Genomic DNA, 15,430 nt, shown 5'->3' with positions numbered 1-15,430 from the left:
CTGGAGTCCTAAACCCCACAAGCAGCCCCCCCCTGCCCGAGCCCTGGCAGGCCTGCTGTCTGGACAGGTAAGTGAGGAATTAAGGTCACCCTGTCCTGCTGCAGGAAATGCACAAATAGCTACTGCCACACCTGCACTGAGACATGGGTCTGATCCTCTGCCGAATAGAAAAAGGGCGCTTTCAAATGTGCTACTGTTGACACTTGATTTAAATCAGATGCCTCTCCGATTGGCTGTCACTGAAGCAATAGTGGCTCCCTATTGGCTTTTCACTGACAGAGCAGGAACTTCAAGAGCCAATGGGAAGAGAGCATCATCATCCTGTCAGTCCAGAGTCGCCCCAGCAACAGGCCCCGCCCAGGCGTGACGTGCAGCAGCCGAGTCTTCGCCCCGACAGCCTGCTGCCCTCCAGGAGCATGTTTACACTGCAGTAAGCTTCCTTAATGTAAAAGCGGTGCCCACGTAAAACAGTTCATATATTTGCATGCAAGGCACACGCTAGCCGTTGTTGTGCTCTTCGGGACCCGCCCTCAATCTCCTCTTCAGCCACCCCGCCCCAGCAGACACGCAGGACACTCACAAGCGTTTAAACATTGTTTATTAAGCAGCTGTCATCCGAGAAAGTGACAAGTTACTCAAAACTGCTCAAAGCAAAAAGGTCTAACCAAGCGGCTTACATGATGCAGACCTTAAGCATTTTTTTTTTTGCGTTTACCCCTTCAACTCCGTCCCCCCTCCCCGAGCTGCCGCCCACCCTAAAGCCCGCCTGCGGGTTCTGCTCAAACGCCTACAGGCGCCGCTTTCGAGCCGCAGCCGGACTACATGTCCCAGGGTGCACAGGGGCCGAGCACGGCGGAAGCTCGGCGGTTGCCAGGCTACGGGCGAATCAGTGCGAGCAGCCCACCCCTGTCCAGCCGTGCGGCCCCCACGCAAGACCGCGGGACCACCGAGTCCAGGTCCGTACCGCCTGCGCCGCCACCCTCCTCCGCCCTCGCCCCGGTACAGAAATACGTCATCCTCGGCACCGGGCCCCCACCCACGGCAATTAGAAACAAACCCAAGTACAAACGTTAAAAAACACGCAGATTAACCATCTTTTAAAAAAAATATATATAAACGAAACAAAAAAAAAACGGAAACGAACGCATTATATGCAACAACAGGGGTTGGGGAGACAGCGCTAGGCGCCGTGCAACAACACTGTTCTCTTACAAAAATAGAAGCATCTCCGATCCGCCGGCACGGTTCGGCCCGGCCCGGCTCAGGCGCGCTTGGCTTTCGGCACCTTGGGCACGCCGGGCTTGCTGGCCTTCTTGGGCTTCTTCACCGGCTTGGCCGTCTTCTTGGCTGGCTTGGCCGTCTTCTTGGCCGGCTTGGCCGCCTTCTTGGCCGCGCCGGGCGCCTTGGGCTGCTGCTGCGGCGGCTTCTTCTTGGGGCTGGGCTTGGCCTTCGCCTTCTTCTCCGGGGGCTTCTTCGCCTTCTTGGCGGCCGCGGCGGGGCTCTTGGCGGCCCCGGCGCCCCTCCTGTCCGCCGGCTTGTCGAGCTTCTTCTTGTTGAGCTTGAAGGAGCCGTTGGCGCCGGTGCCCTTGACGCGGATGAGCGAGTCGTTCTGCACCAGCGCCTTGATGGAGTAGCGCAGGTAGGTGCGGCCGTTCTGCTGGTCGAACCAGCTCACCTTCTTGGCCTCGTTGTAGATCTTGGCCAGCGAGGAGCCGCTGCGCTCGCCCAGCTTGCGGATGGTCTCCACCACCAGCTGGCTGTACTTGCCCGGCTGGTTCTTCTTCTTGCCGGACCGCTTCTTGGCCGGGCTGCCCGCCGGCTTGGCTCTCTTGCTGGCGGCCGTGGGCTTCTTGTCGGGCGCGGCGGGGGCCTCCTCGGGCACGGAGACGGGCGCCGTTTCCTGGACCTCTGCGGCCATGGCTGTGATCGTGGGAATGTGAGTGGGAGTGGGCGTGTGTGTCCGGGTGCAGGTGAGCTGCGAGACGCGGAGCTGGAGCGCGAGCCTGTGTCTGAGTCTCTCGCGCTGCGGCGGTCGCGCGCTTTATAGGCGAGGCGCGGACCTCGTTGAGAACAACAACAGCAGCCTGTGCGGCGCGTGCAAAGTTGTGCTTTCTGCAGCTGCTTTCGTGGCGCTTTTCTCGCGCGCCCCAGGGGCGCGGGCAGGTTTCGGGGCGTCGGCGCGAGCCCCAGGCGCCGCCCTGCCGAGCGGGGTCCGGGCCCGCGCGCTGCGCCCCGGATTCCGGGTGGAAAGCGCGGAAGTGGAGAGCGCACCCCGTGCTCGCTGCGATGCACAGGATAGGGGCACCCTCTTCCCGGAGCCCTGGCGGGGACGACGGGCGCTCTCCTGGGGAGCCCCCGTCACGCCCCGGCTGCGGAGAGGGGGTTCCTTGTGACTGCAGCGCGAGGGGTCCGGTAGCTCCGGCGGATTTTTAAATATCCCGAGTTTAATTTGTTGTAACTAACACAGCGGGCGCCCCCCCGCGGCCGCTTTCGGGATGTTTCTGCCGGGTGGAATGAAGAGCTCCGTCAGCTCCCGGTGCGACACCAGAAGCGGCCAACTGGCAGCGAGTAAGACAGCCGTTCAGCCGCTGACACGAGTGTGTCCACTGGGATGTTTCGCGGTAATGCTACATCGTGAAACACTGCAGTATTGAATGCCACGGACTTTGCACGTTTACTGCACTCGTGAATGCTCGTACAGATCCGGATCCAGATTCGTGAACAGGCTACACATTAGACCGCGTCTGGGCTGAATTGTCGCGCTTTTCAGTTCTGTCGCTGCCTTGTACACAGGTCGCCCATAGCGCACTGGCTGAAGCTGAAGCGCTGTGAGAAGATAGATCCTACAGGCACTATATATATAAAGTAGTTCCATATGAAAATATGAATATGAAAAAATAATTTAAAGATTATGAACCTAGTGAAAACGATATTTTCCATCACCTCTGGCCACGCCTTCTGTTATTGTATGGCTTCGTCTGTCTCGCTACACAGGTTCCACAGTCGTATAATAAATAAATCAGATCGCGCTCGGACCTGGATCCTCCCCTCCTTGATACGGTCCGTTGCTAAGCTGTTCTCTTTGGCAGTGGAACATCACGGCCGCCGGACCCGAGAGTGATCGTTTACAGTATATGTAAATATTTTATGATATGTCCTTGTTGTAAATGTCTGTAATATGTCTGTAGATTGTATTTTACTTTTAGTTTTTGTTTTGTTTCATGTTAATTTTATTATTTTTATTTGCTTTGGCAACACTGATTGTAACCATCGGTCATGCTAATAAAGCACCTTGAATTGAATTGAATTGATCATGTTCCGGTCGGGGCCGGGAGAGGGCGCTGGCGCTCCATTTGTGCTCCGAACAGGACAATCCTATGTTGAACGGGTCGGTTCCGCTGGCTGATGCTGGTGCCGGTATTTCAGAGCGGCAGATCAGTTCTCCTTCCGTGATCAACTGCTCTACTGTACTGGGACTGTAGCCAATATTGTAACGGGACTGTTCTACTGTACTGGGACTTTAGCTCCTATTGCAACAGGACTGGTCTACTGTACTGGGACTGTAGCTCCTTTTGTAACAGGAGTGTCCTACTGTACTGGGACTGTAGCTCCTATTGTAACAGGACTGTCCTACTGTACTGGGACAGTCCCACTGCTTGCTACTGTAATTGTACATGTACTGTACTATGGCTTCCTATGCCATGACTATTCAATCCTCCTACTCAAAAAAGATTTTGATGGGAGGCTGTTAATGAAAAGGCTCATCTGTGGAATGAAATCTTTTTCTGCTTTTGAAACATTAGGCTGGTGTGAACCGTGGGTGGTCTGTGTGGGAGGTGTGGATGAATACCAACCTCAGACTGTCCTGCATGCTTCTTCCCTGCCTGTTCTTTGTGACTCTTTCAGAAGAAAGGACACAGCAAATGGCCCAGCCTGCAGCAGCAGCCCTCAGTTGGCCTGACGTGCTCTAGGCTCCCAGACTGGACTGGGTCTGTTTGTACAGGAATTCTGGGAGAAGAGGTAGGGCTCAGGGGTTCTCCCAGCCCCTCTTTCAAGAAAGACCTTCTCCACCCTGCAAACAGAACAGCAATCGAGACACAAGCTGCTCGGTGCGATAACGAGTGCTTGAAACACCACTAGAACACCAGGTATTTCGCATAAGGACTGGCACTAGGGCCCCTCAAGACTCACTTTGTGCGACTCCAGTTTGCATCTACTGATTTAAAAAAAATGCACGTAGGGGATAATACATTTTCCCTCTGAAGTCATGGCAGCTCCCCCCTGTGGGAGCTCTGTGTCACTGCAGCAAGCATCTATCAGTCCACAGCTGTGCACATTACAGGTCTGTTTTTCCACTGCAGCCACAAAATAGACATCGAAATCTACAAGGTCACAGGAGAATGGGCACTGACTGGAGGAGTGGGGTGTCTCACTGACAGACTGGGGGCTCAGTGGGCGCAGACTGGAGGAGTGGGGTGTCTCACTGAATGACTGTGGACGCTGAGTGGAGGAGTGGGGTGTCTCACTGAATGACTGTGGATGCTGACTGGAGGAGTGGGGTGTCTCACTGGCCAGGGGTGTTCCTCGGGCTGTAGCACTCTGAACTGAAAGAGGTCAGCTCAAGTTCATCCAAACTCGGGACCTCTTGGCCAGCTGTGTAGTACTACATGGGAATCCCAGCAACCTCTGTGCTATAGCAGCTCAACCCCACAGTGCCTTTAGCAGCTGAGCCACATGAAAGCACGTGTCTGGTCTCTTTCAAACTTCACTCTGCCTCAATCCATCCTCCACTGCAGCAAGAGCACACAAGGGCACTTGTATTCAAGAACTTTTATTATTCTGAAACCCAAATACTTATTTTTAAACATCATTGGCTGCTGTGCATGTATTATGTCATTAATAATACCATGATGAACTCTTACAAGAAGTTTTTTTTTTGTATTTTCCTTTTTTTGCCGTGTTTGAATGACTCTTTTTGTTTCCCCATGTAATGCAATTATTTTCTAAAGATAATAATACATGAACAGAGTGTAAAAGGTATTATCCGATCAGTTAAAAATAATATCAAGCATTTAACAAAACCTTCGCCAACCTGAGCAACCTGCAGAGAGAGAGGAAGAAAAAGGAGACGGACAGAAAGACTTCGGCCTTCACCAGTAGACGACAACAGGACAGAGCGAGAAGAGTCACAGCCAGGCTGTGCAGTGAGAAGAGAGCAGTGTTAATATTAGCAATAGGAAAACTAACTGTTTCTCTAAGTTCTATATTTCTAATCTGGTCTTGTTTTTCAGCACTTTTTGTATATCAAAGTTTCCTAATGAGACGAAGTGGCTGGAGCCTCATGTTCTACTTGTAAGTGGGGGGTGGTGGAGTGGGAGTGGGGTTCTTGGCAAACAGGTGCCGAAGGGACACAGAGGGCAGGTCGGAGAGGACGAGGAGGAGGAGGAGGAGGGGGGGGCACAGGAGAGGCCCGTGATCCTGCGGGCAGGGAGACCTGCACTGGGGTTAAACCGGAGAGGAAAATCTGTTTCTGCCACCAGGAGACTCCCGTGAAGACCCCTCGAACAGTTCAGTCTGGAGCACACGAGGGAACAAGCGTTCTGAGGACTGGAACAAGTCACTGTGCTAAAAGGGACAGGGACCCAGCCGACCCCCTGGGCAGGTCGGGGCGTCTTCAGGGGAACCCCAGCCCCCAGAGCAGCAGTGCCCCCACACTCCTTTCACCAGATCCAAATCTCACTTCGTATGACTCCCACCGTGTCTTCTGCAGCAGGCCTGGCCAGGTCGCAGAGGAGGGGCAGGAGCTTGGAATTCACCCCCTGTCCAGCCCAGCACCCGTGTGCCCGGGCAGCAGGAGCCAGCGAGAGGAGCAACTCTCCCACACAAGGGCACCGCAGCAGGGGCGAGTGGGGCGCGCCTGCAGGGCTGTGGGAGAGGGGGCTCTGCTGTTCTGCTTTTGTTGGAGAAGAAGGGGGGCGAGTCTGCATGGTGTGTGTGTGTGTGTGTGTGTGTGTTGACAGCACAGTGTGGGGACCAGGTTTGCGCTACTTTAACATTAACAGCAGGTGACAGGATCAGAGCTGCAGGCCAGGCCAGCGGGGGAGAAGGGGGGCAGAATTGAAGGCCGGGAAGGGCGGAGGGATGGAGGGCGCAGTCAGGGCAAGCCTCTCGAACCCCTGCTCTCCTCAGCAGCTGCAGGTCTCGGCGGACGGCCGCGCCCGCTCGTTCTTGTCCAGTTTGATCGGCTCCGGGAACTCGTTGTACAGCTCCACCTCCGTCTCCTGAGAGGAGGGGGGAGACGGGAAGAGCGATCGTTAGCGGGAGCCGGGAGGGCAAAGGCCGGGCAGGGAAAGCGGGCCCTCCGCAGTACCGAGGCCGCCAGCAGGGGGCTCACCTGCTTCAGGGCGTTGCGGGCGATGGTCTGGAAGGCCTGCTCCACGTTGATGGCCTCCTTGGCACTGGTCTCGAAGTACGGGATGTTGTTCTTGCTCTGGCACCAGGCCTGAGCGCGCTTGGTGGTGACCTGGGAGGCAGAGAGGGATCAGCGCGGGGCAGAGGGGGGGACAGCGAGGCGGCAGAGACAGGGAGCACATGAGAGCGAGCCCCTCCCTCGCCAGCCCCCCACAGAGACACCCCCACCTGGTCTTTACCATCGCTGCACTGAGAAGACCCAGCCGGACCGGACTCGCAGGAGTGACCCTGAGAGCGCCCAGAACCCGAGCCAGACTGGACTCGCAGGAGTGACCCTGCGCGCGCCAGCCCCCCCACAGAGACACCCCCACCTGCTCTTTACCATCACCACGCCAAGAGGACCGGTCCGGAATGACCTGCCAAAACACCCAGAGCCCAAGCCCGGGCCCACCAGCACAGTCACACACAGCTCGGACTCGGACTCGCAGCCACGGTAACCCATCGCAGGGCAGCTCCCACGGCCCAGAGCCCACACGCGGCAGCTCTGCGCTCACCTGGCGGTTCTCCAGGTCGATCTTGTTGCCCAGGACGACGAAGGGGAAGTTCTCGGGGTCGCGGGGGCTCGCCTGGATCAGGAACTCGTCCCGCCAGCTGTCCAGCGTCTTGAAGGTGTTGGGGGCCGTGACGTCGAACACCAGCACGCAGCAGTCCGCGCCCCGGTAGAACGCCACGCCCAGCGACTGGAAGCGCTCCTGGCCCGCCGTGTCCCAGATCTGAGGGATCGAGAGGGGGACACGGAGGAAAAGAAGGAGAGAGAGAGTCGGGAGTAATCAGAAGAGAGAAAGAGAGAGGGAGGGTGACAGAAAAAGAGGATGAAAGAAAGAGAGAGGGAGAGAGAGGAAAGGAGCGAGGTCCAGACAGACAGAGGGTACCTGCATTGTGACCAGCCTGTCGTCCACCATCACCTCTTTCGTCAGGAAGTCGGCTCCTATTGTGGCCTTGTACTGGTTACTGAACTTCTTGTTGACGTACTGGTTCATCAGGGAGGTCTTCCCCACCCTGGGAGGAGGCACAGAGACTGAGCTTACTGTCACGGGATTGAGATCGGGGCAACAATCGTCCCTCCTCCCAGCCGGTCAGTGCGAGCGTGCCTCCGAACAGGCTGGACAGACGGAAGCAAGAGGACGCAGGCGGAGACGGGTTCGAGCCAGAGAGGACTGGGAAGGTGAAAGGCTGCAGACAGCGGCAGAGAGTGAAGATGTGGAGCGAGACAGGGAAGGGGCTCTTCCAAACCGGGTCGAGGGGGGGGTGAAGGGAGACCACCGACCCGGCAGGCAGGAGAGATGGGGGGGCGGCGCTCGGACACTCACTCACCCGGAGTCTCCCAGGATGATGACCTTCAGCAGCACCTTCTTCCTGGACGTCATTCTGTCGGAGCTGCAAGAAAGAGGGAAAAATCCCAGATTATCAGCAGAAAAGAGCTGGAAATCTGAGCTTCACAGGACACAGGGGGCGGACTGGTCCTGGGTGGGTCTCCATGGAGCTCTGCGGGTTTTAGGCACTGGCAGTTAAGGGGCTTGACAGAGAACAGATTATTGCACAACACCAAGCAAGAAACAGAGGAGACCCAAACATTGCATTGCCTAAGAGCATCTGGACTTGCACCTTACATACAGAAGATGCAGACGACCGATACCTACAGTTGGGCCTGGGGGAGATACCTGAAGACAGCAGGAGCTCACACGCTGCAGGCAGTCAGAGCTGAACCAGGACGAGATACCCAACACGCTGGCAGAATTAAAACAAGAAATTTCTCTTGGAATAATTAATAAAATTAGATTGTGTCACTAATTAAAACCGTTCCCTGCACAAGTCAGCAATCTCGCTTCACTGGGGTGGTTGTGGGCTCCTGTGACCAGAGTGCAGTGTTTACAATCAGGTGAGCACCCTGACGAGCTGCACAGACGAGCCGGGTTCGAGCCAGAGACAGGAGTCACAGCGCAGCTGCGCAGATGAGCGGGGTTCGAGTCAGAGTGACTTTCCTGTCTGTGTGCAGAGACTCATCATGGACACATTCCCCTCCTGTCCAATTCCCAACTACACTGGGCACCCAGAGAAACGACAGCACTGCTCTGGAAAGAGCCCACAGAACAGCAGCCAGACCGTTCCAGCTCACACCGCTGAAAGGCTGACCGAACCGCTTCACACTTGAGGAGAGAAGGCTGGGACCCCACTAGTCAATTACTAAAAACCTTCAAAGGCACAGACAAAATCAACCCATCTAAAAGGCCCCTGCCTTCAAAATCAGCAATGAAACATGAATTTTAGACCAAGGGGCTTGGGGCGTTACTCAAGGGTGGTGGGAGTATGAAATGGCTGCCCAGCCATGCTGTTGAAACCGATAGCCTGTCTTCTCTCAAGACACAGCTGGATGAGCTCCTGGGATCAATGAGCTACTGGCTGGACAGCCGAACATCCCTTCTGCCTGGCACATCCACAATGCTGCCAAAACATGTGACCAACCAGGAACAATAACTTGTGTACTACTACAGCCTAGAAAAACAAAACTTAAAGCAACAAGAGTGAAAGAGTTAAATTCACGTTATTTTAACAGAGGAAAATATCAATAAAACAAAACAGAGTTATGTGTACAGACATGCAAACTAGACGAGCCAGCATTAAGATGCAGGTGCCACACAGAAAAACCCACTCCTGTGGTCTCCCTCTCCTCTGGCACAACTGAGCAGTGCAGACCAAGGTAGCTACAGCGCTCACTGTGGACCGGACCGTCAGTTCTGCCAAACTGACTCGGAATCAGAGCTTTTTCTGGCAGTCTGGTAGGTGTGGAAATTCTGGGATGTGAACAGCTGTTTTTAGGAAGAATGTTTCTCTTATTGTGGTGCATTGTACAGCACAGTAAAAGGTACAATTATGTTTCTGTGTCCGAGAACATTGCCATGGGAGCACAAGTATCCTCTCTGGTCAGCCAGGTCCGCCTGTGTCCAGTTTCCCTGGCCAGGCTGTGGTCACTGAGGCTATCCTATCTGAAGAGCCAGGCCTGCCTGTGTCAGCCCATCTGCATGGCCTGGCTGTGGTGACCATCGGGAGGACAGTACAGGATCACAGTGGCTGTCTGCAAACGATATATTTTATCTAAACTGTTGTTTCATTTACATAAAAGTCTTAATTTTGTCGATGAAAATGATGAAAATGTCTGTCGTCTATTATCTGATCATGTATGAAAAGCAGCTCCACAGAGACAGACAGCATGGCAAAAGCCAGTGTCCTAAAGAACAAGTGGTTTTGATTGCAACCTTGAGGAATCTACAGTCCATGCATTTGGAATTTTTCTAGTGACCGAGCTGCATTTTTTAAATATTTGTTTTAATAAGCCATGGCTGACATGAAGAGGATATTTGAAATAAGTGAAATAACACACTGCACACGTGAGGAACAGTTGTATCCATCAGAGATCAAAACACAGCTCCTGCCCCCACCCCCACAGAGAAACACAGCTCCTGCCTTCATTCCCCCCCCGAGAAACACTGCTCCTGGCTTCTGTCCCTTCACACAGACGAGACTGCCAGCAGGTGGTGGTGACCTCTGACCTGTGACACAGCCATCCTTGATGGCTGGAGAGACAGTCAGCTCGTTTCCCTGGAGCTCTGCCGGACTGCCCCAGCGCCAGGGAGACAGAATGAGAGACAGGAAGGACCCCCTGGTCCAGGGAGCAGCTCCAGTGTTCGTGGGGTGAGGACACTGCCTCCCGGCCCAGGACAGCAGGAGTGTGGGGCTGTACAGCGCCGCTCACACGCCCGTCATGTGGTGCATCAGCTGCTGAGGCACGAGGGAGGCAGGCCGAGACAGACACACACACTGCCAGACACTCACACAGCCTCACACAACCCGACACACACACTGCCAGACACACATACTGATGCAACCATGATCACCTACTCCATTACATTTTTCAAATATCACCAAAACCTGTAGCAATTTAATATAGTCTAAAGGATTTAAAAAATTGCTTCAACTTTTAATTTAGATCATGAACAAACAGGGTAAACATCAACAATGCCCTGGGGCAGACACTGCCCCAGAGAGGCCTTCTGTGTAGAGCCCCAGTGTCAATCAACAACCCCCCAGGAAGGGGTGGGGCTGACCGGGACCACGCCCCCTCCAGCTCTGATTGGCCAGAGGCTGTGGCCTGTGCACTACATCTGAATAGCCAGACCAGGAAGCGTTGTGTCAGTATCCTGAGGCTCTCTGGGAACAGCTTGTGCCCTGTTACACAATCTGGAGAGAAACAACAACTCCAGTCTTTCCCAACTGCTCGTGCCTGCGCTGCTCCGCTGGAACACGGCGACCCCGTCCACTGGGCATGTCAGCTGCCATGAAGCGCCGACTCCAGCAGGGAGCTGGATTTTATAAACAACTCTAACCCGTGACAAACTACAATCACGCCTCAGGGCACTGCACCATGAAAGGCAGAGATTGATAAACAGTCAACTGGATAGCTCCCTGAACTCGATACCTGCATTCCACAACACACAAGTTTCAATGTCCTTTTCCCCCTCTCAATAAAACTGGGACACTTTCGTGTGCTGTCTGGAGCTCTGTGAAACCAGGGGTTTACGCTGGAGTCACTTTGTTATCCAGATATAATAATAATAATAATTGCTTACACTTATATAGCGCTTTTTCTGGACACTCCACTCAAAGCGCTTTACAGGTAATGGGGACTCCCCTCCACCACCACCAATGTGCAGCCCCACCTGGATGATGCGACGGCAGCCATAGTGCGCCAGAACGCTCCCCACACATCAGCTATCAGTGTTGAGGCGAGCAGAGTGATGAAGCCAATTCATAGATGGGGATTATTAGGAGGCCATGATTGGTAAGGGCCAATGGGGATTTAGCCAGGACGCCGGGGTTACACCCCTACTCTTTTCGAGAAACACCCTGGGATTTTTAATGACCACAGAGAGTCAGGACCTTGGTTTTACGTCTCATCCGAAGGACGGTGCCTGTTTACAGTACAGTGTCCCCATCACTACACTGGGGCATTAGGACCCACATGGACCACAGGGTGAGCACCCTGACCCTGTCAGATCAGTGCAGGCAGGAGCCAGAGTGGAGGGAAACTCCCGTCACGTTCCAGAGAGACCCTGGGAGCTCCTGCCTCCCTCGACAAACAGCACGCTGCCGTCTACAAACGCCCTCCGACGGAGAGGGGGGCTGAGCAGCTCCGGGCTGGAGGAACAACCTGGGAGCCGAACAATCGCACCCCCATAGCCGGAGAGCATCCTGCTCCTCTGAGCCCGAGGAAGGACAGGAGAGACGCGCAGCCTCTTCTCCCTCGCCTGACCGGGGTCACCATCCCCACACCACCGACCCCTCGACCACACACCTCCCACAGAACGAGGCGTCTGTGTCCCACCTACATACCCAGACAGAGATGACAGCAACACAGGCACCTGGCAGGTCTTGGCACCAGGGGCCAGTGTGTCCAAGACGCAGCTGGAGGACCGAGCCCAGGGCAACAACCCTGTTTACTCTACCGCCAGCGCCCTTGAGAAATCCAGCCCTCCGTCACGGTCGGGGAGGCAGCAACAGCAACAAAGCAGCTTCAACAACACAGCTAGGACAAACACTGCTGCATACAGCCCCCAGCGCTGCCCAGCCCCAGTCCCTCCAGACTCGACCACACTGGAGCACAACAGTGCTGCCCGTTCCGCTACAGACTGCAGGCTCCTGCAGCAGGATAAGAGGCAGCTGAGGGCCTGTCCTTCACAGACCTGTGTGGCCCACCGAGCCGGAGCCCACAGCATCCCCTGCTGTACAGGCCAGGCTGCCTCTCCCAGGTGGGACAACTCGGCCATCACAAGTTCACCTGCCTGTGAACGAAGCCGGGCCGGCGCACCCCCCCCCCAGCCACCAGAGGGGGCAGCACTGCGCAGCACGGCCGGCCTGCGATCTGCTCTCGCACTCGGAGGCAGTGAAAAAAAAGAGACACTCGGAAAGGTTACATCAGCAGCCTTCCTTTGGAAAGCCAGGCGTACAGGCTAAAAACAAGCATTTTGAGCTCAGCTGCCATGTTATTCTCTGCCAAACGAGTTCCACAGCAGGATTACAGGCCAGGCTGAATAGGAAATGGGCTTCACCGCCATGTCCAGCCCCTCAAGCTGCCCCACTGACAACAATGACAGCGCAGAGAGGTTCCGCTACAGGGTAACACTCAACTGTAAAAACAAGGAATTCCTACTGTCTGGACTTCAGTAAACAACCCTAGTTCTCTTGAATTCTGGGTAACCAGTTAGAAAAACAAACACCAAACCAACGTGTCAGTTTACCAATACGCTGCGCTGGTAGACTCAGTCAAAACTGGGCTGCAGCACTCCGCGTTTATCTTGTTTGTCTAAGTTTGTTTGTGTGCTGGAAGCATGTCTCTGTAATTCACAGTTCTGTATCCATAATAAAATTCATGCAACATCTCACAGTTCCAAAAAAAAACATCCCAACCACGTCTGTAGAGCACTGCAAGTGTTCTCATGTGAATCAGAGAGCACTTCACACAGAACTCAAACGCTCTCTCTGTTCCAGGCTCTGGTGCCAGAACAGTCTGGGCGCGTGATGGGTGTCTTGGGTGGCCCAACCGAAAACAGATACCATACTTCTGGTGCCTCTACAAGGAGACCTGGGTGTAACTGCAGGGTCTCATCAGAACTCTGCGCCCTGCAGATTGTGAACTCCATCACTGGCAGCCCCTGGATCTGACGAGGCCGCACTTGAACCCCCCCACACAGATCCTGCCCACTGAGCGTGGAAAGATGCTTGAGCCTAGCTTGCGTCACGAGTGACACAGGTGTTTAGAAACACTGCGGAGCTCTTCTGCTGCAGACGAGTGTCTGTCTGTGTTGCATCAGGCCCTCCAGAGCCACCGCCCGGCCGGAGGTTGGTCAGATCTGTGCTGGTGACACGACGGAACCTCCCGCCACTGGCATGAAGCTGCTGGGAGGTTATTACAGAGTTGTTACAACTTAGTTATCAAAAAGTCCAAGAAAACCTGCTGGACTGAGGTGTCAGGATCAATCCAGTTCAGGGTTGAGCTGGCCAGTGTCCGCTGAGTGGCCTGAGACACGAGTGACCAGGGCTGAACTGACCACAGTGTCCAGAGAGCCACCTGAGACATGAGTGACCAGGGCTGATCTGGCCATAGTGTCCGCTGAGTGGCCTGACACCTGGGCTGAGCTGACCACAGTGTCTGGACAGCATCTTGAGACCAGGGCTGACCAGTGTCCAGAGAACATCCCGACCCACACAGTGCTGGACAAGACTCTCCGGTCGTTTCCTCTGGGCAGTGTTGCTGCTGTTCCCCTGGGTCAGGTGGTCCGCAGCCCCTGCACTCTTAGTTTGGTCTGGAGGTGCAGCCTCGAAGCCCAGCCACCACGCTCACACATCCCGTTCGCCCGAAGTGCTGGAGGACCCGAGGTAACCCCTTGTTCATACCCGGGGATCACCCGAGGCCAAGCCCATACAGGGGTGTCAAGACCACCATCAGCCCGCGGACCACTGAGCAGACAGCCTGCTGCTCACAGCCACGACAGGCATCAGGACCAGCAGCTTCCAGCCTGTGCTTTCAGACTGAGGGATTTTTTTACCTGAACTAGTACTAAACAAACCTTTGCAGACTGTGAGTACAAGCACACACCCAGACTCTGGCAGATCGCAGTGAGCTCAGGGCCCCACACACTGCAGGAAAGACGGAACAGAGCCGCCCCTGAGCTCATCCGACAGAAGAAGAAAAAGTGTTTTTTTTTTAAAGGAAGACGATTTAATATTGATGTGAGATACGGGATGGAGTGGACTGATCACAGCACAGACGTGTTCCGATTTCTCTCTCCAGTGTCTCCCAGCATCGGGACTGATTTCCTCAATCTGGCGTTTCCATATTTAATCTGCAACCCATGACACTAAGAAAAGTCGGATCACATGGTCTGAGAGTTTTTTTTTTTGCCAAGGAGAATCTGCTTCCTTCGCTGGCGAGAGATCACCGCCGACAGCTGAGGCCTCTTTCCAGTCGCTGCGTCTTGCTCCGACATCCGAGCGCGTCCAGATGTCACAGCAGCTGCCCGGCCCGGCAGCGCCGGTCCGGTAACAGGTTCAGAACCGGACTCCTGCCCCTAACCGGAAAGCACAATGTCGCCTCTTGCCACCCGGACCAGCTCGGCGGGGTCTCGACCGATTCAACCGCTCTGATGTCACGGTCGACGGTCACAACACCGCCAGTCCGACATAAACGCAGGGGTGACAAACTCCTAATGCCACGAATAACAGAATAACGGACACAGACTGGAAACGACGCCCGACAGGCCATTGTTTTCCAGGAATTTTCCGCGGACAAGGGGCTCCTCCGTGTCCTACGGGCCCGGTTCCATCCCCGGTCTGCATTTGACCGGCCCCCGCACCCGTCCGCCACCGGCTGCCCGGCCCTGTGGCACACAGCCACGGCCGGTCCAAGGTCCGCACCGGCGGGAGGTAAGGGTGCAGGCCGGCCCGGCCGCCTCCGAGCCCCGGCCTCTCCCCAGCTCCGAGCCCCGGCGCGACAGGGCCTCCTCCGGCGAGGCTCGCCTCCCTGCCTGCGCTCCCCCCACCCGCCGCTGGCAGACAGCGGCTCCCCGCGCAAGCTTGCGGGACAAACTCACCCGGATCCCCAGAGGCGCTGGTCGAGGTCGTGTTAATGAGATAGAAACCCACAGCCTCTTCTCCGCGGTCTCAGCTCGACACTGGGGCAACAGTCCGCACAATCCCCGTCACTCCTCCTCCGAGGCACCTCTCTCGGCTCTCGGCGTGATTCCGCCGCGAGTACAGAAGCTGCGCTTTCCTTGGTGATTTTTGCAGCCTTATTTGTTTAGCTTTTTTTCCTGTCTTCTCCGACCCCTTGTGCACGACCTATGTCTCTTTCTCTGTCTCTCCGCGCTCCCTCACTTCCTCCAAAACAACCCCTTGTGTCAGCGGG

The 15,430-nt window shown here is 55.4% G+C and overlaps 2 protein-coding genes across 2 annotated transcripts; both read right to left on the bottom strand.

The window, feature by feature from the left end:
- Positions 1-581: 581 nt before the first annotated feature.
- Positions 582-2,034, bottom strand: h1-10 (H1.10 linker histone). Its single transcript, XM_088637249.1, has one exon. It carries the CDS (start codon positions 1,916-1,918, stop codon positions 1,262-1,264), a length of 657 nt encoding a protein of 218 aa, XP_088493375.1. The 5' UTR covers positions 1,919-2,034; the 3' UTR covers positions 582-1,261.
- A 2,781-nt stretch (positions 2,035-4,815) lies between these two features.
- Positions 4,816-15,430, bottom strand: rab7a (RAB7a, member RAS oncogene family). Its single transcript, XM_088637252.1, has 6 exons — positions 15,117-15,430; positions 7,786-7,848; positions 7,344-7,470; positions 6,966-7,184; positions 6,395-6,523; positions 4,816-6,281 (listed from the first exon to the last, which is right to left on the bottom strand). The coding sequence occupies exons 2-6, from the start codon at positions 7,836-7,838 to the stop codon at positions 6,186-6,188; spliced, it is 624 nt and encodes a 207-aa protein (XP_088493378.1). The 5' UTR covers positions 7,839-7,848; positions 15,117-15,430; the 3' UTR covers positions 4,816-6,185.

The sequence above is a fragment of the Lepisosteus platostomus genome, chromosome 6, assembly GCF_059453375.1.
Source record: "Lepisosteus platostomus isolate fLepPlt1 chromosome 6, fLepPlt1.hap1, whole genome shotgun sequence".
In the NCBI taxonomy this organism is placed as follows: Eukaryota; Metazoa; Chordata; class Actinopteri; order Semionotiformes; family Lepisosteidae; genus Lepisosteus; species Lepisosteus platostomus.
The sequence above is the reverse complement of the archived record's forward strand: the minus strand, read 5'-3'. Positions and strand labels throughout refer to the sequence as shown.